Source organism: Battus philenor, unplaced genomic scaffold (genome assembly GCF_028537555.1).
Source record: "Battus philenor isolate CCGP_79_NKW_IND1 unplaced genomic scaffold, ilBatPhil1.0.hap1 SCAF_1, whole genome shotgun sequence".
Classification (NCBI taxonomy): Eukaryota; Metazoa; Arthropoda; class Insecta; order Lepidoptera; family Papilionidae; genus Battus; species Battus philenor.
Window position 1 is genome coordinate 9,027,505 of NW_027181661.1, and position 27,159 is coordinate 9,054,663.

At 30.4% G+C, this 27,159-nt stretch overlaps 2 protein-coding genes across 2 annotated transcripts; both read right to left on the minus strand.

The window, feature by feature from the left end:
• Positions 1-349: 349 nt before the first annotated feature.
• On the minus strand, positions 350-15,286 carry LOC137920207 (ras-related and estrogen-regulated growth inhibitor). Its single transcript, XM_068763477.1, has 5 exons — positions 15,074-15,286; positions 4,386-4,442; positions 2,383-2,456; positions 1,818-1,994; positions 350-758 (listed from the first exon to the last, which is right to left on the minus strand). The coding sequence occupies exons 1-5, from the start codon at positions 15,159-15,161 to the stop codon at positions 525-527; spliced, it is 630 nt and encodes a 209-aa protein (XP_068619578.1). The 5' UTR covers positions 15,162-15,286; the 3' UTR covers positions 350-524.
• Positions 15,287-17,041: 1,755 nt separating this feature from the next.
• LOC137926031 (protein GPR107) lies at positions 17,042-26,883 on the minus strand. The gene is made up of 12 exons (XM_068769598.1): positions 26,706-26,883; positions 26,388-26,498; positions 25,527-25,681; positions 23,902-24,032; positions 23,505-23,605; positions 23,289-23,387; positions 22,722-23,005; positions 22,527-22,644; positions 21,660-21,790; positions 21,327-21,468; positions 20,327-20,481; positions 17,042-19,679 (listed from the first exon to the last, which is right to left on the minus strand). Exons 1-12 carry the CDS (start codon positions 26,790-26,792, stop codon positions 19,571-19,573), a joined length of 1,623 nt encoding a protein of 540 aa, XP_068625699.1. The 5' UTR covers positions 26,793-26,883; the 3' UTR covers positions 17,042-19,570.
• Positions 26,884-27,159: the final 276 nt, after the last annotated feature.

Consider the following 27,159-nt stretch of genomic DNA (forward strand, 5'->3'; position numbering starts at 1 on the left):
CATGATTTAAGGAATAATATATAATAACGATAATATATAAATCAGGCGCTGTTAAATATACCCGAGCTGTTTATTTTTTTATGATGTTGACTAAAAATTACGTAAATAGTTTCTGTAAAATAAAAAAATGGCCAGATTCATATTTTTTTTTAATTTATTACTGAATAAATTGGTTTATAATATTATTGTAATTGAAATTCTATAATACATCACCTTATACAACAACAGACACATATAAGGAAAATATATATTGTAATATGCGAAACTAATTACAGATTTAATTAAAAATATTATTCACTGTACATCAAGGCAATGGAAAAGGAAATAAATCACAAGAAATAACCAAAGAAAGACAATGAAAAACAGCTTTTATCTTTGCTTGTATAAACACAAAATATAAAAATTGTAACATTAACATTCTTAACAGCCGTTTTTCGTGAAGCTGTATACGACAATCAAGAATTTACAATCTAAATGTGTCTAGTAAATAAGATTTCTGGCTATAGAGATGATATAAATTAGAGCTAGTCTTTGGGTAGAGCGCTATCACTCTTTCCTCTGGAATAAACTCTGTAAGCGCTCTTTGAACCCAGCATCCTGTCAAGTAAACTATGCTTCGCTCTTCTTCTTAGCGCTAACACTTCACGGCAAAGTTCATGGAAAACTTCTCCAACTTGGTTCACTTGTTCAGCTGCTGCAACTTCGGCAAAACTGCATTCAAAGTCTTTAGCCAAAATTTCTCCTTCATCTGGACTCACCTAAAAAGATAAAGTATCTTTTACTTTTTCTATAATTTTTAACATAACATATCTTTGATCTATCTTCAAATACTTTGCTATGTATCAAAGAAAACACTAGGTGGAGGCCGATATCAATCGGTCTTATTTTTAATCTCTGGGGAAGACCTATGTCCGGCAGATGACGTCTGTACAGCTGAAATTATAATAACGTCAAGGAAACATAAAGATAGCAGTTATAAACGTAATGTACAATTTTAAGTACATGGTGACCTAGAGCTTTACAAATCACTTCGCGAAAATGAATAATAATATATTTATAAATTAAATGAAAAAAAATTATTTATACATGATTAAGTGATCAGACGATACAATAACATTATTGTAAGCGATATAGACTGCCCATAATGCTCATATGACATGTGCCGCCTCTTCAGCACAAATAATTAAATTTTTAAATTATATTAGGTATATCTTCCAAGGTCATCGGACGACGCAGGACGCGGCGGGCCGCTTCCGAACAGTTCTATAGGAAATCTATGGGGTTGGCTATGTAAACAGTGTACATCCTATGGCTGAAATGATGAAGTCAACACATAGCTTGACCTTTGAAAATACAGTCACTATATTTTTCCGTAACAGACAAAGCACTGTGTGAGTGTATTAGGAAATAATATCACCAAAAGGTCACTTTAAGCGAAATTAAGAGTTGTTAGTGGCTATTTTATTTAGATATCATTATTTTTAACACAAATTAAAATTAGATTAATCGCTATCTGGGGCTACAATTCATTGACACTATAAAATTTTACTAGAGCACAATTTTCTTTGTATTATAATTTATAACGTATGGCATGTACAATCAAAGCATTTGCAGATATGAATTTCTTTTGAATGGTGTATATAAGATAAGGATAGGCTAATAAATTTGAAATAAATAATTTGCTTTAGCAGATAATTGTTAGTGGCTAAAACAAATATATGCAGGCAGGTAAAAGCTGTAACTTGCAAAAGATAGATATCAGAAACTATCTGATTGTATAAGTTTTTTACTAAATAAAATGATTAAGGACTGCAAACCTGTCGTAAATGAACCATGTCAGCTTTGTTACCAACTAGAGTGAGAGGCACATCTGGCTGCAGGCTCTGCCTGGCACGCCTGACGTAATTAAACGATTCGCGATCGGTGATAGAGTAAACCAGGAACAATCCATCAGCCCATTGCGCTACTTCATTACCCGGTAACTCGTCAATACTCTGAAATGTTAAAAAAAATATCTGTATATGTCAATTAGTTACGGGTGTAAAAGCTTTAAAAAATCCGCTATACATTCAGTATAGCTCATTTTATATCAATTAATATATAGTATACCTTATCCTGATATCAATGGTTTCAGAAATAATAAATCACGCAATGATAATCCAGTAAGAAAACGCGTTTTAAAAATTCGAAACTTATATAACTTACTTTATTACTTAACTTATATTACAATTGTTTATTGTTTACTATATGTCTCTGCAGAAAAACCAAAATAAATCAATATGACATGTTTCTCTTATAACCAATCCTGTATAAACACATACGGAGATTGCACACAATTTATTCTTTAGACTTCAAATCGTTATAAACAAATTATAAAATTACCTTAGGACAGGTGTCCAAAATTTCAAATAAAATAGGTTCGCCGTCAAGTAGGGCCTCATGTTTGTACTTGCTATCTGAAAAGAGGACGATTTCTTAGTAAATACAATTTGAAACGAACATTTATACTTGTTACGTTATTGTCATCATTGTCAGTGGACAGATGCTCACTACAAGGCAGGCCTCCCCAAAGATCACTAAGTTTACCGGTCTTGAGCTGCCCGTATCTAGACGAGTTCCCGTTACCTTGACTAAGTTGTCAGTACATCAAGTGAAGACCTCGAGAATTTTTGTCCACAACTTCCGTCGGTGACACGGGCGATGTGCCACGCCTACTACCACTAAATATGAGCACAAAACAAACGACAATACAAATAATTTGTCTTTGCCGGAATACTACGGAAGCAATCACAAAGTCGTAAAAACTAAAAGTAAAAAACTTAACAATGTATTTCGTGACAAATGAAAAAGAGAACTTATTACCGGTATTGTCGCATTCTGACTTCATTCTCAAGGATTTTAGCTCTTCTCAATATATTTTTTTAGCTAATGACACTTTGTTTAGAATAGCGGTATTCATAATAATTAAAAAATGAACCAAAAAAGTATTCTTTCAAAAAGGCTGTACTAAGCTCCTTGATAACTATAAAACTTTTGATATAATGTACTTCTATATATACATTTTTAGCCTTAATTTTCTTCATATACCATGTTCGAAATGTTGATTCTACCGAACAGAATCGGGCATAAAACTCGTTATGTACTCATTTTAACGCCAATTATGCAAATCAATATTCCTTTTCTTATGTCAAAATCAATATGATTCTAGGCATATTTATCTCGTGGTGACTAGACTAGTGTAATGTAATGTATCTGACAAATAAAAAACAAGGTTATAATAACCAAAAATATTTTAATCGCAGGTTAACTCACAAACGTTAGTAGTACCACCAGCCCGCATTAATCAGCTGCGTTATGGTTAGATATGACGATATTGAGGCCGCAAACTGAGTTGGGAATTTTTACAGGAAATTTGACACAGTTGCGTATTCGTACAAAATACGGTTTTGCCATTTGTCTTGTTTCCTAAAATTAACACTTAGTTTGTTGTCAATGTCTATTCTTTATATCCTCTCCCATATCTATTGAACCAATTATGTTGGTTTAAACATTTTTCTCAGTAAGTAATAATTATAGTAATTTTACGGGAAAAATGATTCTTAAGTTTTTAAAAAAGTTTAATTTAATATAGAGCAATGACGAATTATTCATGACAATCAACCATTAAAATTATCTTTCAAAAATGGTTATATATTATTATAGATTTATGTTCAACCTTATCGTTTTTAACCAAATACTTCATCAAATATTACACTGGATCAAGCTACGACGGGGTATGTAAATTAACATATTGTATTACAGTTCGGACGTGCCAAGGCAATTTGTTAAAAGGACAGATTTATAAAAAAAAAAAACAATAAATGCCGCGCATAGATAAAAATTAAAAGTACAAAAAATCGTAATTAATATTTAATGGATTCAGGCGTCACATTGTGGAAGTCCATCCTAAATAAGAAAGGACAAATATCTAGCCACCTCCGCACATGCAGTGGTTGTCGTGCATGAAAGTGCACCGCCCGCCAGCCCGCTCGTAAATGCGCATGCGACAGACAATGCCAACTACACTACCGCCACCGTAAATTCACTCAACACGTGTTTCACCCCTCCACGGGGCATCTTCAGGAGTTGTTACACAGATTAGTGCTAAACACCGAGTATGCACGACAACCACTGCATGTGCGGAGGTGGCTAGATATTGGTCCTTTCTTATTTTCGTAATTAATATTTACAAACTTAATTTATCGGCTAAGGTTCCGAAACGTCTACATTGATTCTGACAAACAATGGGTTATTTTGTTATAATTAACCATTACTAGTCATTAAAAAAATTACTCAATTAAAATTTATTACGTTAAGTTATATATTACATTAAAATAATTCCACACCTTGTTGATGATCGTATTCCCCGATGTACCGCTTTGTAAGAAATCGTACCGTCAACGCTGAAATAAAAATAAATGTTTAAAGCAGATGTATATGTTATTATTTTTGTTATTATTACATTATTAATTTTAATGTACTCGCACAGCTAAACTGCACAACTAAAAAATACAATTAATAGTACAATTGTTTAAATAAAGTGACTGTAGATTGTAAACAGCACTTTCATTCTATCGCTTACACTTTGCATAAATTATAACAGCGCCATTACAATAGTCAATTATGACATGTAATTTTCTGTCAGAATAAAATTCCTGAACATGTCATCCCTCTATCACCACTCGTTTAGTCGTCCCTTTGTCTCGTCGTCCTTCACGTTTTGTGCCCAAACAATATTATTACAAGGCTAACGAAACATCAAAAATAAAATATATAAAAGAGAAATTTTCGTTTAAAGCATTTTTTTTAATTCACCTATCTATAGTAACGACTTATCATTACAATATTGTATCACTTCTTAATAGTTTATTTAGTATTATTTGGAAAGATTAATAATAATAATAATAATTATCTATAGAAGAAGTTACTGCTACAAATGACGTTGGAGTCTTAAAGTTCTTAAAGGAGACCACAGATCGACTAGCGCAGCCAAGAAAATCATCAGACAGATGACAGATCACCTTATTGCGGTCGTCAGAAGGCACTTGATATAGGATGCTTCCAATGAATTTTATGTGGACGTCTTACCATTGAAATGCTGATGATGCTTGATACTAATGGTAATATTAATTTAATTAAAACAGTAAGCCCCAAAGGTACATAATGATACCAACTGATTTTACAAGAGTATTTTATATTGACTTTCAATAAAAAAGTGTTCATTTTTATAATTACTAATTTATGTGCCATTTATTACATATTATTTATAAGAATTAAACGTATAAGGTTAAATACTTTTGTACCTATAAAAAGTAAAACTCATTGGCTAACGCGTTTAGAATATTTCTGTAAAGTAATCACTAATTGCACAATAGCTGAACAATCAATATAATTGTTAAACATTGACGCAATTCATGACGATTGCGCATGCAATTCAAATAAATTTACTCGACAAATCATTTTATTAAATCATAAATTTAAAAGAACGTTCGACGATAAAATTAAAACAATACACAGATAATATTAAACATTAAAATGCATCGTTATTAATCAAGGGAGGTGTTCACGTACCGAATTTTAAGTTTTATTCGCCACCGTTTTCAATTTAACGTTGTAAAGAAATTACGTGAATAAATTTTTTACAAAAGTTTTGACAGCATGCCCGGTTATCTATTTTATATCTTTAGTAATGGACACGTGATCTATCGTACGCCTCTTCGATAATAGACATTTAACACCTGTTCCAACATAAGCATTTAAGATTTACGACCCACTAGATGTTGCCTACGACGTGATTGTTTTGTTGTATATTTGGATATCTTCAATCTGTTTGTGTCTACGAAATGTTACATTTCAATACAAACTCTGCCGTTGTATCAATTTAAAAGTATCTTAATTTCTTAAATCGATCCTCCGAGGAAATATAATAATAAAATTTTGACACTTTTAACATTTTGACAAAAATAAAACTACTTATTTATAGTATAATGGGCAAAAAGTATCACTTATACAATCAGAAAAATGCCCCGTAGTAGTCTCTTTGTTTCTCGATTTAAAAAATATGGGGTGAATTAATACATGAGTAAAAAGCTTTGACGGAACGAATGTATAGCTCATTCGCAGTCAATTATTGTATGGTACACCCTATTTGAAAATCACAGGTTTCAGAAATAATAAATAACGTAATAATAACATAAACATATTAAATTTAATTATTATTTACTATCTGTCCCAGCATACTTTGTACAACTTAAAACTATTAGTTTATCGCACTTCAATAGAATAAATAAATAGTAATGTAACATATTTCAGAGTGATTAATTTATACAGGGTGATTGGAAATAGGTGTAAAAGCTTTAAATTAACTTTTACATCTACATGAATATTGCCTGTATATTGAAGTACTTGACATTTACGACTCAGACGCGCATCCATTTCTAATAAAAAAATACTTTTGCTACCATTTAGTCACCATAAATAATAAATTAACAAAAATTAAAAATATAACAAATCGTACCAACACGAATTATAATATTGTATAGAAAATACCATGTTCTGAACAATTTTAACAACAACGAATATTTAATTGACAAAGAATTTTACAGCGCGAGAAATATTAGCAACTGACCCATGATTTATGAAATAGAATGAACTCTTTACAAAGGTAATATTTACAGTAGTTCAGAAGTTAGTGTGGGCGATGGTTCAACGTAATAATGTAAAAACGTTACAACTGAAGTGAAACATAGTTCATGTACAATCAATTATTATAAATTTACATTCCGAGCTTGTATAAAATATGACTTTCATTGAAATTATAAACAACCACGAACAATTTGTTTCCAAAATACTTTTTGAACATGGCGAAATAAAATTTGTAAATATAGTTCGTACTACATAGCACATTTAAATTATTTTCCTCAATTCGTAAAAGACAATCGATAATTTATGATTGTCATTAGTAACAATAGAGCAGTAATATGATATATTACATAATTTTATACGACTATAAAAATGTAATTAGCCAATTGATTTATGTTGCTAAATAATTTATACGACACTTGTTTAATTATTTATTTACAACTCTTTGTTATAATCGTCAGAAAAGAAATGCATAAATATATTTATAATAACTACAAAAAGTAAAATTGGCGATCTTATAACTTAAAGTCTTATTAATACTAATTATTGAATGTATAATTGAATAAATTGTAGAGATTGTTAAAATTTCCCCGTTTAAGATTCAATGAGAATATATCTGGACGTTTACGTACACTATGTTTTACAGTAAATACATTGCAGCGATGAACCTGTGACGTCAAGTGTAACGAGCCATGAATGATTGTATCGCTTCAAGGTTGGCCGTACAATGTGTACAAAATAATACATTATACTAATATTTTCAAACAGCTCTCAACTGTAAAATCAATTAACTAAATTATACTATCTGGTGAAATATTAGTAAAAAGCGATCCGTACCGAGACTCCTCCAGGAACCTTTTGGATTTGCTACCGTAAAAGACGTCTATGTCTTGGCACCCTCTGCGTTCTACCGTCCCAAACCCATGAAATTTGCAAATGCCTTTTAGGCAGCAGTGATAGTCCAATAAAAAAAAACATGAGCACCACGATCGATCCCTAAATGCGATGAAAAATAAATTCATCTTTGTTTAATATCCCGTTTGAAGACTATACCCCGCTAAAATTTCTATTTCATAAAGCAGAATTTTATTGTGTTTCAGCAATGCGTGACTCAACACAGAAAGTTATAAATTTGATCTCTTTTGTAACAAAAGTGATAGTTGTTTTACACTGTTCGACGTAACGAGTCCGAGTTATATTTATAACTGAATGCTAGAAATACTCTTACATAAAATAAACTTTCTATAAAACCCTCAAAATTTATAACACTTACAAAATTATGTAACGTTCTATTGTGTTCACAAAATGTTGAGAACACCACTAGCTATTGATCTAGTGTAATATTTTTAAATAGAAATCGGTTACTGTAAAACCGATCAATATATTACATACACAATAAAAAATAAGTTAATTTCGTATTGTTCTTACAAAAGAAAAAAAGTTTTTTTTTATTTTGAATCACCCCTGATCTCGGTAATGACCTATAAAAATTGATACTGTTTGAAAGTAGTAATGTTACTAACCGCGACAGACATGCAGGGTGATTGGTTAGAGGTGTAAAAGCAATAAAGCATCTGTCAGTTAAAACCTTTAAAGTTTTTAGATCTATTTCCAATCACTCTGTATAAAGTAATTACAATTTGTTACATTAATTTATTTTTTTCTATCGAAATGCGACAGGCCACTAACTTCTAGCGGTACAAAGTCACCTAGCACAGATAGTAATCAACAATTAATTTTAATTTGATTGATTTTTTCAATGAAAACTAGTGACAAATGTGACAAATATTCGTTTTGGCCAGTTTATTGGAAAACTGGTTTTATCAATAAAAAAATATGACGCGCAAATTTTCTTTCTTTTAATATGGTTTATTGCCTCCACGTGCCCTTATTACAGATCCTATTAGGGTTATTACACGATCTTGCGGAATATTATACTCGTTTCTTGCTTTCAAACCACATCTTCTGCCATTTTAACGAACCATGTCTATGAACAAAAGTTCCGTGCATCCGATAGTCAAAATGCCACTCCCACCACACCAAAACCGCCTCTCAATGTAAATTTAAGCACATGTTACGAGCTTGTCTTTGAACGACAGCTTGCTTCGGACCATGCCATCCTTATTATTGTTCATGCACTCACGTTTACTAAACGCACTTTATTTAGATCTGTTTTGATGTTTACTGACGTGAGGAAAGGATTTCGTAAGGAAGTTGCAACAATAAATCGGTCGTCACGAGGAGTAGTTGCTTGGGTTTGCCGGTACCGGTTTTCCTTTTGTTAGAGCTTCTCTTAATCTTCGGTATACTAAAAGGTTGTACTCTAGAAATCGTAGACTGGTTTAAATTTGAATTTCTAGCAATCGTATTTTAATCCAAGCCTTTCCGCACTAAAGCTACAATTTGAGTGACTTTTCGGACGAAGTATCCATAATTACTTATTTTTAATGACTAATAATCAATACTGTTGGTAACAATAATTTAAATCTCAAATAAAAAAAAATTAAAACGTTAACAACACTCAATTTTCTCAGCCATAATTTATTCTTTTCTACAGTTGATAATGATTAATTAACAGTCCGGATATTTTCATTTAGTTTTTTCTTTATATCCATTATATTTTCTATCTATAATCATAGTTAAAAATTAATACACATATGTATTATATATTATATTAATATACATAGGAATCCACATTTTGAAAACGCTTTTTAAGCATTATGTTAATTTTTATTTTTGTATCCATTTATTGATTATGGATAAGGTGCACCATAAATTAATTGACAGCATGTAACCTATATATTCACCTTTTTAAAGCATACACCTGTAAGCAATCACCCTGTATATTACAAAGGGGATGTGAGAATACCTACCCCCTCTCTACTAGAATAATTTTATGCCCGATAAAATAAATATTAAACAATTATGTTAAGACATGGTTTCAGTCAGGTATGATTTACTATGTATTTATCAAATAAGTGTAAATCAAGGCGATAATTGACACAAATGCATCGATACACGTCCACGATAATGTGTCGTATGTAACATTTCCAGTTACGTTAAGTCATCGTAAATCTTTAAAAGCTATTTTCCTTCAGAGTATTATATTAAATTGGCGCAAAGCCAGTCTACGAGAGACATATTCTGTTAGACACATACTTGAATTACATTCATTAACGAATTATTTAAAGACAATAAACATCTCTCGACAATATGGTTATGATTAGACGAAGTAAAAATAAAGTGATTATTTTCTAATGCACTAATAGACAGTGAAAAGTTTCACGAATAATGGCACATTTCATATCGTGTCTCACGCTGGCAAGCAACAATGCTTTTCAGTATGCAGTCTTATTTTAAAATGCCAGCAATATCGAACTAGCGAGCCGTGGCATATTAGCTAAACTATTTGTTGCTCTACTCGATTTATAAGAAAAATATATATTTTTTTTAAATTACATGTTACTTGGTTACCCAACCTTCGTAGAATTATAAAACATTTTCTTGTCCAATATCTCTCAGTGGCATAAAATGATGTGTCAATGTGTCACTCTTTGCCTCACTGGCAAGCTCATAGTCACTCAATGAGCCAAGAAGAGCCATGCGCGAGATTTCGCCGCGAGATCGAATCAGAAATGAGAAGTTAACAGGAGAAGAATAACAAGTTGAGGTAGCTGTGGGCAGGCCACATAGCACGCAGAACAAATGATCGCGGAGACTTTAAGGACCTGGAATAAAAATCTACCCACAAGGAGGGAAGACAGTCTTATTAAGATAGTCGGAAGACGCTGAATGCAGGCTGCTTTCAACCGATCCTATTGGGAATCTATAGAAGAGGCCTTTGTCCAGCTGTGGACGTGCTATATACACCTGCACTACGGAACAAAGAAAATATATAATATAAATCACTTTTAGATAAACGACACTTGTTTATTGGACGTCCGGACGTCTTGAAACGTTTCGTTAGGAAAATGATTTAGTCATACCAATACATTAATATTTTAGCGTAACGTTTTCGATAAGTTAAAAATTCCTGCGCCAATCGCGATACACATAATCAAAAATGTTATTTAACTCAATCTTAAATAAATTTCAATTACAGGATTTGCCTAAATAGAACCTAGTACACAATAAACCGTATTGAGATAATTAAATAAATTTCACAATAAACTTCCGAGGTACATAATTACACGGTATAAAAACCAAGGTTACTTACGATGTTCATTACGTGGACGTGATGCGTTATTACCTCATTGTCAATTAAAATCGTAGAAATAAGAATATATTTCAAATGTATTTTAGATATAGTGGGTTATTATTATATATATACATAATTATGCTCGTTTAGAATTTTGTATGTGTGATCTAAATTCATACGGGCATGTAAAGCTTCAATATAATCTGTTAACTTGATTAAATTTCAGACAGTAAAATTTATTGATGTATTTAAAACTCGTATTTTTAGCACGCAATTGTTAACCGTACTATATTTTTTTACATAGTTTTCATGTTACGTATTTCACTTTTCTCAATTACGCTTTTATTCATTTTTGTACATCGACATAGTTCTTTGTTTAATGCATAAAACAACGTGTTGTATTAACCTATGATTTATATTCCAAATGTAACTCGTGTAATATAAAATATTGAACATGACGTACACGAGTGCAATGGAATTCATGCTCATTGACCCATATACATATCAGAGTTTACGCGCCAATAACAATGTTGGCGCCAAAATTAGACATAACGAAACAACCCGATCGGACGAAATCATTCGAATTAATATCCAACGTGCCACACGGTTTATTGTTCCAACGGGTTTTAAAAACTTAAAATAGTTGTAGTATTACGCGTATCTTTTATTCTCTCGTTTTTATCTAATATTATCTGTTTCGTTCTCAAGGTCTTATTGTTTTGTTTATGGTATGACCAGGGATGGCCAAGCTCCTTGACAGTCCAAGCCATTTTGTACACCTATTTTTCACAAGCCGCAATTAAATAGGAATTAAAAAAGTACTCTAAAGTTATTAAAAAAAAAAAACAGAAATCATATAATTGAAAACATAAGTAGAAGTAAATAAACATATGCGAGTCGAATAATAAAAATTAAACACGATAAATTTACTTCTCTTGATAAGTCCTTAAATTTTTAATAATTGGTCGCAGCTCTTTTCAGTAATCCTTTCAATGCTGGTTAGTAAAAACTGATCAATGTTTAAATCTAACGGTTTTATTTTTAATGTAAAAGGAAACTCCGGAATACTTATGGAAAGCCACAAATAATACTTCTATGAGCTGCATGTGTGTCGAGCCGCAGTTTAGCTGCCCTTGTTAAAGACTTTTAAATTAAGAATGTTACTTTTAAATGAATTAGTCGGATTGGTTAGATCATGGTTAGCCTTTTTTAATTTTATAACTTCACCCAACTGTCGCCCAATTCGAAAATTTACATTAGCCTCATGGTAATAATTACGGCTGTGTAGTTACTAATATCTTTTATTACAAAGGCGAGTGAGCTATCAATTTAAATTACCAACAGGTGAAGGCCTAGTTTGTTTCATCCATAAAAACCGCTCGTAACATCAACCTTCATGTGACGTATGAGTTTTTTTCTGAAAGGTCGAAGGTATCTTTCGGGATGTAGATATACTGCATAACAACGTAAAAACGTTAAGGAATTACTTTTCAACAAAATTAAGATTCGGTATAACTTCCTATAATTTCACTGCAGTTCTTTAACAATGCTCCATATATTTCATTTCGCTTATAGATTAATTGAATGAATATGTTTTTCCACCACGACTTTATGCTTTTAATTAGAACATTAATTACATGTCATCGTATAGTCAATTAACAATTCATGACGGCACTAATATAAAGCAAGCCTGAAGAACATGTTAAATGACAACTGTGAAGTTTTCAAAGGGACTATTAAAATTTTTATTCAAATTATATACGTAAATACAAAGTCGTAACAATTGTAAAGTAATATTTTAGAGCCCTGCGTGAGGGACCTATCTATTTTGGCAACAGCAAAAACAGAAACGCACGTTTCTCAGAAACAGTCGATAATAAAAGAGGTTTTAATATTTTGCAACTTATTGACTATGAAAATGGTACAACGCAGACCGTTCAATTTATTTGTTTGATAATTCAACATTTTATTAATGTATTAAAAACTAAAACGGTTTTCTAATAAACAACAGCAGAGAAAAGCATATTCGCCTAAAACCATTACGTATTAGCGAAATTTTAAATATTTTTCTAACGCATTAAATTAAGTTATAAAATAGGATGTAAAATATTTATTTTCTCAAAAAAATGCAATAAAATACAGGAATTTTAAAGTGTTCCTTTACTACTAAAATACTAAAATGACGGAAAAAAGATGGAATAAAATTGTAAATAAAATATGCCTTGAAAACTAAAATGATTTCTACTGTAACCGATAATATTTTTGCCACATCCGTAATAAATATGTCAGAGAACACCGTTACGCTGAGGTTGCAATTAAGCAATATCAAGTTAAATTATTTTAAATTTCTGTCATCAAATTTAAAAATACTTACATATCAATTGTAATTGTCAATTAAAATTCAGTAAATAGGAACAATAATTTTTCTGAATTCATCTTATACGCACAATGTAAATACAGAGCCGCTGTGTATATATTAAATTCGCTCTGCGGCTATGCCGGCTCGATAGTATTGTACATGTGCTACTCAATGTTAAACCGTTATAAATAAATATTAAACAACTCTCAGTAAATAGCCCAGCTATACAAGTTAATGATACGATTGAAACGTTGTTTCTTCGCAGCTTCCTTCTTAATAAAAATTGTTTAGTTCTAATTATTTTTCAACGGCCTGAGCAGGAAATTAATACAACATCAAATATTAATTTTACGTAATACAATATACATATAACAATTGAAAACCGACTGTAATAAATACATTTAAATGTACCTATCTGCGTACACAAGTCCCACATATTAAGATTTTGGCAGTGTCAAGTGACAGGGATTAGAAACAACTGCGTCTGGCAATTGTCATGAGCTGTCTTCGAGACCTTAACGGTTTTAAACTTTAATCTAAACAGACGCACATGCTGAAAACATTGGTTACAAAATAAATAATACATTTTCTTAGCATACGTACACTTTTTTACGATTCATCATCCAACAACAAACACAAAAATGTGCCAACACCTTGAGGTATAAGTTGACGGCGCTAGTTAGCTTCCTAATTTCTTTCTATTTCGTCAGCATCATCATTTCAGTCGTAAAATGTCCATCGTTAAACTTCGTTAGACGTCCCCATATAACTCTAACTTTGCCGACTTTCAAACCAGTATACACTATTATGTGCATTCCTCTTCGGAAGCACATTGGACGTTAAGCGATTTTTAAAAACGAAATATTTCAAAAGGATATCATATCACTCCTCGGTGTATTAAATTTTTCATTATTTTAACTTACCTCTTTCTTATGAAAAATAGGTAATAGAGTGCTGATAATATTTAACTGTCACTTCGTAGCACGCTTCTAAGTGCATTTCATTAAGTAAGTAAAAATAATTTATAGTGAATAATGGATTAAGATGGGACCTTGGACGTACAAACTTTTGATTCACAAATTATATTTTTGTAATTGTAGCAATGGTATCTTTGGAATTGCGTAGGAATTAGTTTATATTCATAGATCCGCAGTGACGTTGACTCATCAAACGAATCGAAATAATTTTTTCTCGATTTTAATAGAATGGTACCGTTCAAAAAATTAAGTTCAGTTAGTGCCATGGACATATGGATTAATTTATAAAGTTAAATTTAAACAAATAAAACATGTTACATGCTTGGAATTTTTACGGAGAATTTAAGACGGTAAAAACATTTACAATATCGTATGTTTCACTCGTAAAAAAGGCTAATATTAATTTATGCTGTTTTCAAAAACTGGCATCTGAACTTATACAATAAAAACTAAACTTTTATCTCGAAAATGCAGAAATTAGCCACATAGATATTTCATCTCATACGAAGGACAAATGAAGACCAAAATGTTAATCCTTGGTATTATAAACACAAACGTTCATATTCTTTTCTTCTTTTGAATTTTTAAAGATTTTCAGAGCCTGCTTCTGGAAACACACATCGGTTGGTGATTTATTTAAAAATATGAATTACACACACAGATCGCAAAGGTTAAGAGTTACAAATATTTGCAAAAAAAAATTCATGTATTCTGGCATTGAACTTAAAAAGGTATAACGCACTCACAAATAGCGTATTTTACGTAAAAACGATGTAAACAAGACTTAACTGTATTCATAAATGCACGAAGCGGACACGTTTTAATAACATTTAAGAGTTTAACCGCGAGCACACGTACCACTTTTCCCAACGGATGGTGCACCGATCACAGCGACTTTCACTTCGGAGAGAGACGATTTCTTCCGTCTTATGCCTCGAGTTGTCATTTTCCCGCGTTCATGGTCCCAGCTCACGGAGATCTCGTGGAATGGCTCGTAGGCGGCGTGCGCGTACGGCAAAACCCCGCTCCCGCTTACCAGCTATTAATACCCAAAGCGACACAGCTCTGACATCGGCGCCCGTGTTAATGGGTCAAGATCTGGCCAAGATCAGTCGTGCGAAAAGTCGTGTTTACGTCGCGTCGGGCTTCCTGACGACGCTACGTGCCCATGGCGGCTGGCCAACGCCGCCTGACTCTCTTCAAGCTGTTTTTGCGTTAACTTTGACGCGACACTCACACATTGCGGATTGCCACTGGACTCACGTTTTGATAAGGGAGTTAACAATAGGAATTATTTTGACTAAAGACTCAAATAATGAAAAAGACATCTCTAAAGTGACAAGCACATTACATTTTTAAAGACCTTTCACTACTGCGCAAATAGTATTTACAGATTCCTCGGGTTCAGGGAGCCAAGCGCAGAGGACGCCAACTCAAGAGGTCTTAACCATTGCTATGTTAGTGAAGCTTGAGGGCACCCGGGAGAGTTCCGTTCAGGCAGCTACAAACTATTATTTCACAGGATTATGGGGCCGTCGAGCACTTAGATCGATTCAGCGGACTCTTCATTTACATTTCACATTGCGTTTCTTTTACAATTTAATTTTTTTTAATGTAAAACAAACAATAATGACGGACCCCACGACACTCTAGAGAAGAAGCAGTAGAGAATTATGTTAAGACTCACTTGGTGAAAGTACTCCACATTTATAGAATTCATGGCTAGATGCCAAAAGTCATCATCTCAGGAACCTTCAGAAGGTATGCAAATATTAAGCAAACAGAATGACCATTTTGAATGTTAAGTTTAAGATCAATTTCTTCTAATGCGTTGCAGCGCTAATTTGAAAATTATGAGATTAAAGTTATATATAAGATAAATGATAGACAATTTTTTACTTTTATTGTTTATATTTATTTTAAAGGATGTTGGGAAGTCGACGTTGAAATAATTAAAAAAAAAAAAATATAGATAAAAGAATCGTATATTTATGGTACCGGCAGCATAACTACGTATTGTTTATTTAGGTATACTTATGAAAACATATTTTCCCTATTCTTAATTAATTTGTGAATGTTCATAAAATAATAAATAAAACCAAAATGTACGCGGAAAAACACGTTTTTATTGACTTAATTTTGTACAATATATTACATTAAATTCTTAAAAGATAATCCCATTCTTATTGACTACACACTACTTCTACTTATTTATTGCTCCGTACGCGCATTTTTTCTAAGCTTTACAATTATTACCTATTACTAAAGTATTAATGTATGATAACACATATAATAACTATTAACATTTTAAAAGTTTTATAGAAATATCTTTTTTAATTAAGAAATTACTTTCATTACACAACTCATTTTTCAATATAAGTGACGTAGGCTGTTCTTTGTCTACCTAAGCAATATGTATTGATATGTGATAAACGATAACTTATACATACGATAGAATTAATTGAAAATTAGGTACTATACTCTCCTTTATATTAAAATAAAAATTTCGTTTAAGTTTATAGTTTGATTGAAAATTAAACATCGATTTATATTTCTAATTTAATGAAACCGTCACTAATCAAACAAAAAAAAATTGTAGAAGAAATTGCTATGGTCGTAAAATATCTTGTGATTTTATTCCGTTATATACAATGTTTCCTCTAAATATTGCTATTGAATGTAACAGAAAAGGGATATCCTGAAAGAGCTTATCTTATTTAAAATTAAATATTTACGCTAACTTAATCGTTAAACCTATAAATATATATGTACTGTTTGCAATAGTATATATAATATATATATATATATATATATTTATACCCAAGATAAAACAATGTAAGAAATGAATCTGAGATAGTTTCCTACTCTGTTCAAAATATAAACCCTAATTAATTTAATTGACAACTTGATACTCAAAATGTCAAGGAAAATGTCTTAACGATATAATAAATTTGCGAATAATGACAATTCAATAAAAATATATGCAATTATTTTAGTTGATCTAATAAACGTTTACTTTTCTATACAAACAGCATAAAATATACAGGTTTTTAAACTCGAAAATTATCACAACGTTTGTCACAATAATATTAATCAAAAATTGTAAATAAACAACCACTGCATGTAATAAATGAAATACATTATTTCAATGACAAACATCTAGTATATGGCCTATGAATGAAAAACATGTAGAATTAAGAAAATTAATAACTTAGTATCGATGTCAAACTAAATGAAATTTGTTAATATTAAATAAAAGAAAAACAATTAGATTATTTTCAATATAGATTATTCAATTAATTTTCGTACAGCAATATATTTCGAAAAATGTCTTAAAAACTGCATGTTTGAATTAAGAATGTGACAATACATTTATATTTTCAATAGTGATAATGAAAACCAGACATTTTATAGTCTCGTTATATAGAATTGTTATATATATTACATTGCATTTTATTTTTAAAAAATTTGTAAGAAACCATAGAGAATTCAGGTTACTTTAATAACATCCAAATCTGCCCTATACGAACCTAAATAACTTACTCATGTCACTCATTTATTTGTTTCTGAATTAGTATTGATACTCTTTGGTGAATTGGAACTGGTGTATGTATATTTACATTTGTAATAATGTAGTATATGTACGTAGTCTAGCCATAAATTCTGTTACTGGTCGTTCACATATATTTTAAAAAACATTAATTTGAATTTCGAACATTAGCCTGGCAGCAATGATCAAATTTTCAATGGAAACCGTTCTTTAATGCATCGACGCATAGCCTGACCGTTAAAAGCGTGCTTTAAAGCTGAGGGTAGACATTACCAGTTTAATACGTTAACATATGTTTTTCACTCTGTAGTCATATACAAAATTTTATTATTATATATATTTTATCGGATATTTTCTTGGTAACAGAGCTTATGGCCAGACTAAGTAAATGACTCCTACCAATCTCTGTAAACAGCGGATGTGGTCTAACATAACTTTCATTGTATAAAAAACCAGCCTTGAGATTAGCTATCATTAAATTGATATGAATTAAAGTACAGTTTAGACGATTACATAGTTACAACCCTACCATAACTACAAATTGGTCAATAGCTTATTTAATGTGAAGTAAAAATTTTATTGTTTCATTTCATTGAGCCAAACACGTGAAATAGAATACAGAGAGTGATTTAGAGAAGTATACATTTGTATATACATTGGCACATTGCAATTCTATGGCTTATAATGAAGATAAGTAAAAGAAGAGCCGTTTATGCCCAAAAACCGTAAAGGTAAATTTAAAGTTACTGTAATTACACAAAATTACTAATTAATAATTCTGAAGTATGTATTTTTTATATTTATACAATTTACATTAAAATTTCGGTGATATGAGTCTTTTGTTTCATATTTCTATGATACAAAAGCGTTATATACATAGTAGAAATTAATTAAGATTTCTTATTATTTACGACTATTAAAAGTCGATACAAAGCAAACAGATCTTCCAGTTTGCATCTATCTTACAGACTAAAAGGATTTTTATGTTTTGACTCAACTATATGCGTCACATGGAAGCTAATTGGCTTCAAGCAAAGACACCAAAGGAATGCAAGGGCTCTGATTATGAATGAAGCTCTGATAAGTCAGCTACTTAAAATGGAGCCATTTTTATTACTCTAAACCGTATATCGATCTCGACTATATTTTACATTGATATATATTTTAGATCTAAACGCAAAATGACACGAATTAAACATTAAAAATTGACTTTCTAAACAAGATAATGTATTATAACTCATTAATCATATAATTATGCAACTAACATCATGAGACACAGAAAAGTGTAAGTTAATTTAAACTACCGAGGTCGTTAATAAAATATGTTCCTTATAAGAAGGGGGATAGTTTAGTGTTGAGAAAACGTGGCAGTCACCGTTAAGATACTTTAATGGATTAAACAATTAAGAAATTATTTGAGTTTTTTTATTAAAAAATATTTATTGGTTAATTTAAATCATAATTATTGTGTGATTATTCACTATATTCAGGAGGCAAGTTGCATAATGTTATATTTCCAAGGTCGAGAAAGAAAACGTATGCCAACGAAAGGAGGGGTCAATACAAGTGAAATATCAGATGACGTATTTTATGAACGGTCCCAAACATTTTATGTCAAACTATAATGTAAAGGGAAGTAATGTACAATACAACCATACCGTATAGCCAGCAATAGTTCAAAAGTCAATCCTATATATATGAATATAAATTACCATAATAAACAACAATTTTAGAATCATTTTGAAAATTAATTTTGATGGTTAAAGGTTCTCGCAAAATAATTATGGCCACCTATCTTCACCTAACTAATCCGAGTTGTAGTTTGTTTCCTGCATCAGCGGTTGCATGTCCTCTCGTCTCTTCTCTCTGTTCGGTACCCGTGTTACGCCTTCCAGTACGCCGATATCGGATAATCTAAAGAAAATAATTTCATTGCTTAATAACACTGCGCACAAAGATTTTCTTTTGTCAGTTCTCTTTGATAAAGTCAAACACGAATGATGCTCACTACCAGGCTAATCCGTATAATAAAGATTACGTTATTATTATATTTGTCATCTTCACAAGTTTTTCATATCATTAACTAATTCTAATTGATAATAGAATATCTCATCATAAATAACCCTGTATATCGAGGCACATTTGAGTATACAGATACATCCTGATTGGGTATAAATGTTAAAGCTCTAAAGTGGTCACTAAATGTATATCATACACCTATATCATATCTACTATACCTCGTACTACATCAAATTAATGGTTTCAGAAACAATAAATAACGTAATGATAATATAGTAACAATACAATTATATACGGATTAATTTTATGATTAATTATAATTTACTATCTGTCTCTGTAGACTTGACAGTACTGCTAGAAATTATTAACTTGTCCCATTCCAAAAAAAGAAAAAAATCCGAGTGATCATTTTATGCATTTGTATATAAATCTTTTAAAGTTTTTACCCCTATATTTGAAAAGATACTTGTAAATAAACATGAAAGTTTTGTCTTATATGTAAAAGAATAAATATATATTTGCATGTATAATTAAATACTTACACTTGTGGTTCAACATCATCGTCGATCTGTGTGGGTGTGAAGTACGGGTTGGCTGCCGCCGGTCGAAACTTATACCCCGTCATCACGAAGAACACAAAGGTTGCCATTTCCCGTGACATTTCATCGATCCACGAATATCGGAATGGAACCAGTATCTGTCAATTATATCAAGCGTTATAACATCACGATATAATAATAACTTTCTCTTGTATATAAATACCATTGTATCGTCAAATGTTGTCACGTGCGAACGTCCAGATAGTGTCTACTTAGTCACTTAATATTTCTTTTCATATTTTTACCAAAGCACTACACTACACTATTTATAGATGGAAAAAATTGTAGTCACGATGATAGATCACAGAATAAATTAAAACATCTATTTATTAGATAAAAACCTAATACAAATGGCATTTGTACATCATTCTATTTATCTTATTCTTGTCAAAAACTAAAATGTTAAACTACGTAAGAAACACTATTTAAAAAAAAATTTAAGCAAAGCTTAGTTAATATAATAAAAGTCTGAGAGATAGTTTAAATCCAAATAACATTAGACACAAAGCTATGTTTTACTTCTTAAATAACGGACGATGTGTATAAATGCATACACACATATCGTTAGTGGCAATCCAAACAGGCTTGTCTTATTCCAATCACTGCCATAATTTAACTCCATTTTTAATTATATCTTATTTTACTTATTTTCAGCACATATACGACTACCGTAAGGAACAGGCCTCCCCCAGTGATCACCATGATGATCGGTCATGCGCTGGTCGCTTCCAGCTACTTTCCGCGACCATATTTATACTTTATATTATTTATATCTAAAATTATCAAATTTATTGTAAAAAAAAATAATTTAAATAGAGCAACTGCAGAGATTCTAGTCGATTTTTCTCAGATCAGCATTCCGAACCGGTGGTAAATCACTAATTATTGACAATTCAAATGTGCGTGTAAAAGCCTATTCGCATAAAGATATATATGAACTCACCTTAAGTACGGACACGATGATCCGAGTGAAATATATGTAGCACACGACAATTATGTAGAAATGACGGAAAAGCTTCAGTTTACGCAAATTTATCGCTGCCTTTCCGTCGGTGCTCGATGCGTCTTGCAAGTGGCGAATTGACCTAAAATTTTTTTTTACATCATGTGAATTTATATATAATAAAATAAATTTATTGACACGTAAAATTGAAACTGAAAAATTACAAGAAATTTTTTAGTTTTATTCTTAATGTTTGGCTTAGACAACTATGTACTGTAAAGCTTTGTCAAATAAATTTAAAATAATAAGAAATTCAATGAAAAAAAAACTCACCAGACGACCGGGAACAATATGGCGCAACAACACAGCAAATCAACAAAAATGAATAGATCATGCCAAGCGTTATGTTCAACAGCACCTTCTTCACTTTCCGCAATTATTATCTCTGCCACATTCGCTACAACCTTTAACATCGAACCGTTAACATTATCAATGTTCCAAATTACATATACCATGCTAATTGTATATGAATTGTGTAAAAAACATCTTTAAAACATGATTTGAAAATATTGTAAATAATTATTTCTATGCGGATATAACAAGACAAGATGCATGAAAATTGCATTTTATAATTACTGCAAAGTATTTATCAAGTGCTGTGTTTTTACCAAAATAATTAATTTACATGTAAAAATTATGCCTTACAGTTAGTCTACCAGAAGCTAACCATAGTTTAAACAAGGACTACAAGAGAAGTCAGACAGCATGTCAGGATGATTACAAATTTATACTTTAATGACCATTTTCTAAAACAACTTTAATAAATAGAAAATATGGAGGCGGTTTTTCACTAAGACATAAATTAATATAAGATTCAATTTTTGAATGTTTTAACATGATCACAAGCAGATGCTGTTTGTGGTCTCACTTGGGCAAGCAGATATAATTATTCATCACACCTGCCCATTAATATCCCTTAATTTTTATACAAAAGCGTTTTCTATAATAAACCAACATTACAATCCCTGGGTAAATATGAAACTCAAGATCTAGCCCCTGTCTATGAGTCCTTAACCTTTTTAAATCATTTAACATATTAATTAATATAAATCTTTTTGTCCTACTTTAACTGTTCTTTTTATTGAGCTTTGTTATAGTTTTTACTAGGTAAATATATGACAAATCAATATATGTAAGTACCTGAAGAGGTATAACAATCATAAACAGCTTCTTGTCACGGTCTGCAAGTATATGCTTGATGAAGTTCCATCCCGTGCCCACCAGAACAATTGTTACAAATAATACAGCTCCCTTTAACCTTTAAAAAAAACTTAATTATTATCTAGTTTTTAAACTCATACATAGAAATCAAGTGACAACATAGCTTGTACTTACAAATGAGTTATGTAGTAGAGTATGGCCCAAGTAGTAACATGTTCACCACGTGTCTGAATGAAATGGTAGTTAATTCCGTGGAAAGCTAATGAAAATGCTTTAAGATATACTAAAATGCACATGATAATGTGAATTCTGAAAACAGGATGTCTACTTGTCTTCAATATAAAAGTCCAAAAGCCAGCACTCAAAATGAATATTATAGACATCATACTGTACAGTGCCGGCAGAGGCATTTCTCCCGCAGATAAGAAGTTACCATCATTGCTTTCATAAATTTCTAACTGTAATGAAATAGAGAAAAAATATTGAATATAATTTTTATTAAAATATTGTGTTATAAAATGGATATTTCATAATTCTTCTCTTAATATGAAAATTTAAACCGAATACTAAAGAACTATATTTTTTAATGAAAAAGACAATTATTTATGTCATAATTCACACAAACATAAATTCTTAAGAAGTATCTATGAATTCTCATTATTGTGGTAACCCCACTCTATTAACGGCATTTTTAAATCTATAAATACATAACAGATTATACTAAAATAAATTTTTACTCACCATGACATTTATAGCAGGTGCATTATCTTTCTCAGGGCAATTATGAAAATATAAGTTATATAATCCTTCCTCTTTGTCAGATGCCACATACATTGCAAACTAAAACAATTAACAGCTTTGTAGTTGTATGTTAGTATATTACAGCAGTATTTTTTTAAAAAGGTCAAATTTACAAATTTAAACAAAATCATTAATATTTTTAAAGTGTAAACTTACACTGGTGTTGTAATAATCATAACCGTTCCATGTTTCTTTAGTGATCGGAAGGACTGCGTTTGAACATTGAGTTACATAATTATTATCGATCCTTTCAAAACCTGTAAGATAATAATACGGTTTTTACATAAACAAACTCCCCACATGAAATATGTAAATAAACGATTTGTTGGATAACTAATTTTTATTTTACATTAAGTAAACAATTTTACTTAGCCTGTATAATATTTTTTAAATAAGTTAAAAAAATTAAGTTTATATACATAGTGTTTCAGTATAATCTAAACAATAAATACCAGTCAGTTGTGTTTTATTAAATTTTAAAATATTTATCTGAAAAATATGTAATCCTAAATTTATTCATCTTAAGAAGTATAAAAAGTAAATGAAAGATTACCAATAGGATTTCTCCTCTTTCTGTTAATAAACAAATATTGAGACTGTCTTTTTATGCGATCTGTTGGTATCAAAGTCCTGTTTTGATACAAATGTAGAGCAGTAACTTCACCTTTGCATGTTATATTTAATCTAAAGAAAAACAGATAACAGACATGATATGTTCAGTAAAACACAAGGTATTCTCTGTAAAATATTCATAAACACTTATATGAAAAATAAAACATTACTTATTGCTACTTACTTCTTATTGACATTCCAAAATTTTACTAATTTGGACTGCCAATATTTTTTAAAAGAAAATATGAGAATAAATATTTAATATAATTATCATATAAGAATTACATATTATTAATGCCTGCAGTAAATTTTTTTTTAAAAATACTTAATAAAGGTAAATTTACAAAAACCACTTTTCAATGCTTATGCTAAAATTGTTGGATAACACTTTTTATTGGGTTAAGGAAAAAATTAAAGATCTATTTATTTTAACTAATTAAAATTTTTCTACTGAAATATTTGAACCATTATGTTATAAAATACAATTAAATTAACACACACAGATAAGAAAATGTTAGAGATTGAGATTTAAACTGGCAGTGCTGATAAAATCAATTAATATCAAATGACACTGATTCCAAATAAGTGTCTTAACAATTTTTTATATTATTATTGGAGAGCCAGGGTTTCTTTCTGGCTTTGTAGCCTTTTAGGCCAGCTTTTATGATTCTTCTCCTCAGTCTGGTGACTTTCGAGGTGCAACAAGCACAGAAAATGTTTGTCTATGTGGTATTTCAATGTGTTACATAGAAGTTTTCTGACCTAGCGATCAGTAGGACTTTTTCAACTTCTGCCTGTATTCATTACATGTAAACCAGTCTTCGCAAATCTTTTAACAGTTAATTGCACAGCACTTTTCAAAATGTTCACTAATCTGGCAATCTCTTCTTGTGACTTACTCTGTTCATTTAGCATCTGGATTTGTAACAGAGCTTCCCTACTAAACTCATGTTTCATAAGACAAACTGTCTCTACAATAAAACAACACCCAACAGCTTCTTATAACAGTGGGGGTCAAAACAATACTGACAAACAATTTTACTAATTTTCATATTTTGTGACAGAGATGTCTTATGTCTAAAAACCCTTATTTATCATTTAAGATAATATAACATAATTTTATTTTATTAGGGTGTTGATACTTTCAGCCAAGGCTAAATAGATTTGACAACATGTTTTAGTTTCACCAGCATAGTCAAAAAGTATTTCAAACAAATTTAGTTCTCAAATTAGAAGTATTTACTTCATTGATAACCGAAAAGAAAGAAATCCTTCGTTTTGCTTATAACTCAAATAAAGCATTTCGCTTGAGTACAAGTACTACACAAAAAGTAACAGAGCAAAGCATCAAAAAGTTACACAAAAAACAGGTAACATACATATTGTTCGCTTGCAATAAATGGTACAATAAACAGAAGCAATAAATATTACATAAAAGGTAAATTTTTCAATGTCATGAAGTAAAACCTGCACTTCCTAAAAGGTTTGTAAAGTTACAATTCAAATAATATTATTTATAAATAATTTGCAGTAAGCTTCAACATTATGTATGAGAAAACTATTTACCTCAAATTAACAAAATCCATTTTCAAAAAAACAATTGCAGGATGTTGTGGCGATACAATACTGTTATTGCTTTCTTTCAAGAAACATGTTTGAGAATGTGCCTCAAGATAGTGATTAATAGCATCATTTGCGGTTCTGTCAAGGGTGAATCCATACTAAAAAAAATATTAATGTTATATATTGAAAATTGCAACTTTTGGACAATTTATGAACATTTATTTATATAAAAGTTGTTATGAACTCAGATAAAATATTAACTGTCTGAAGGATTATAATTATAGTTTAATTGAATATGTTTTTGTTGGGACATAATTCTAAAATGTTATTGTAATTTTTTTACATTTATTACTCAAGAAATGAGTTTTAATCTATTCCTTATATATACATTTAAACCAATTTGAACAACTAGTCCTAATAAATATCCTTTAAATTTATCCAGCCTCTTTAACATGGGATTTTTAATTTAAATGCATACCCAATATTATTAAACAATCAAAATTTATGAACAGAATAATTGCTCATTATTAACTTAATGATTAGTTATATGGTCTGCTAATAACAGGTGGGTACTTACCCACCTGTTATTAGGTCAATTTCAGACAAAGGATTATTTATTATAAACTTAATGATATCACGGGTTTTTAGGACAAATGTAATATATAGATATAAATAGTGTTTGTTTATAATTAAATACAAGCCTAATAAATAATAAACATTATAAATCAATGGAAAATATGTATGAACGTAAAATATATAAATGTTATACAATATTTACATATTTAATATGTTATACATATATATTATGTACAAATTGTTATAAAATTTAATAAACAAAATGTAAAAAAATTAACAGTTATTCACCACTCCTGAAACAGAACCAGTAGGCAACATAAAATTAATCATCCGAACATCTAAGACGCCGCCCTGGAAGAACCCAAATGTCGTCAAGTCCACATAATGACGTTCATCATCCTGAAAAGTAATAGTAATCCATTAGAATTATCTCAATTCAATATTAAACAAATAGACCACAGAAAGTACACAATAATAATTTTATTATAACTGCAGCTAATAAGTGTTGTGATATTCATATATTTTTCAATAAGAGACACAAGCACAGTACATAAAGTTTCAGTAAAATATGTTAATATATTTACGAAATAATATAAAATCACTAACTGTGAGCGGCAACTTGTGTATTCGTCCAGCTACAATAATCGCAGTAAACAAAAGTGTAAAACATATATTTTTTACAACAAACATCATATTTCATGACTATTCACAAACACAGGTTAATTGTAACTCAAATTATAACTACAGTTCTACAAGCAAGTACATGAAAGTTAATGTGATTTGAGTAAACTTCATCCATAAGTCAATAAAATTAACAAGGGTTGCTTGATCTATCAATAAATTTGAAAAATGTATTTTAATATTAATATTTTTCTATTGAACTGATTAAAATAATTTTTAGAACCCATAAAATGTAAGAAAGAAATATGTAAAGTGTATAAAAAGTGACGAATAATATTAATTTGGATAAATTTGTTGATAACACTTTTCTAAAATTTTAATTATTTTACCTATAAATTATTTCATGTTTCTTTAAATAAAAACGTAAGTATTTTTAAAG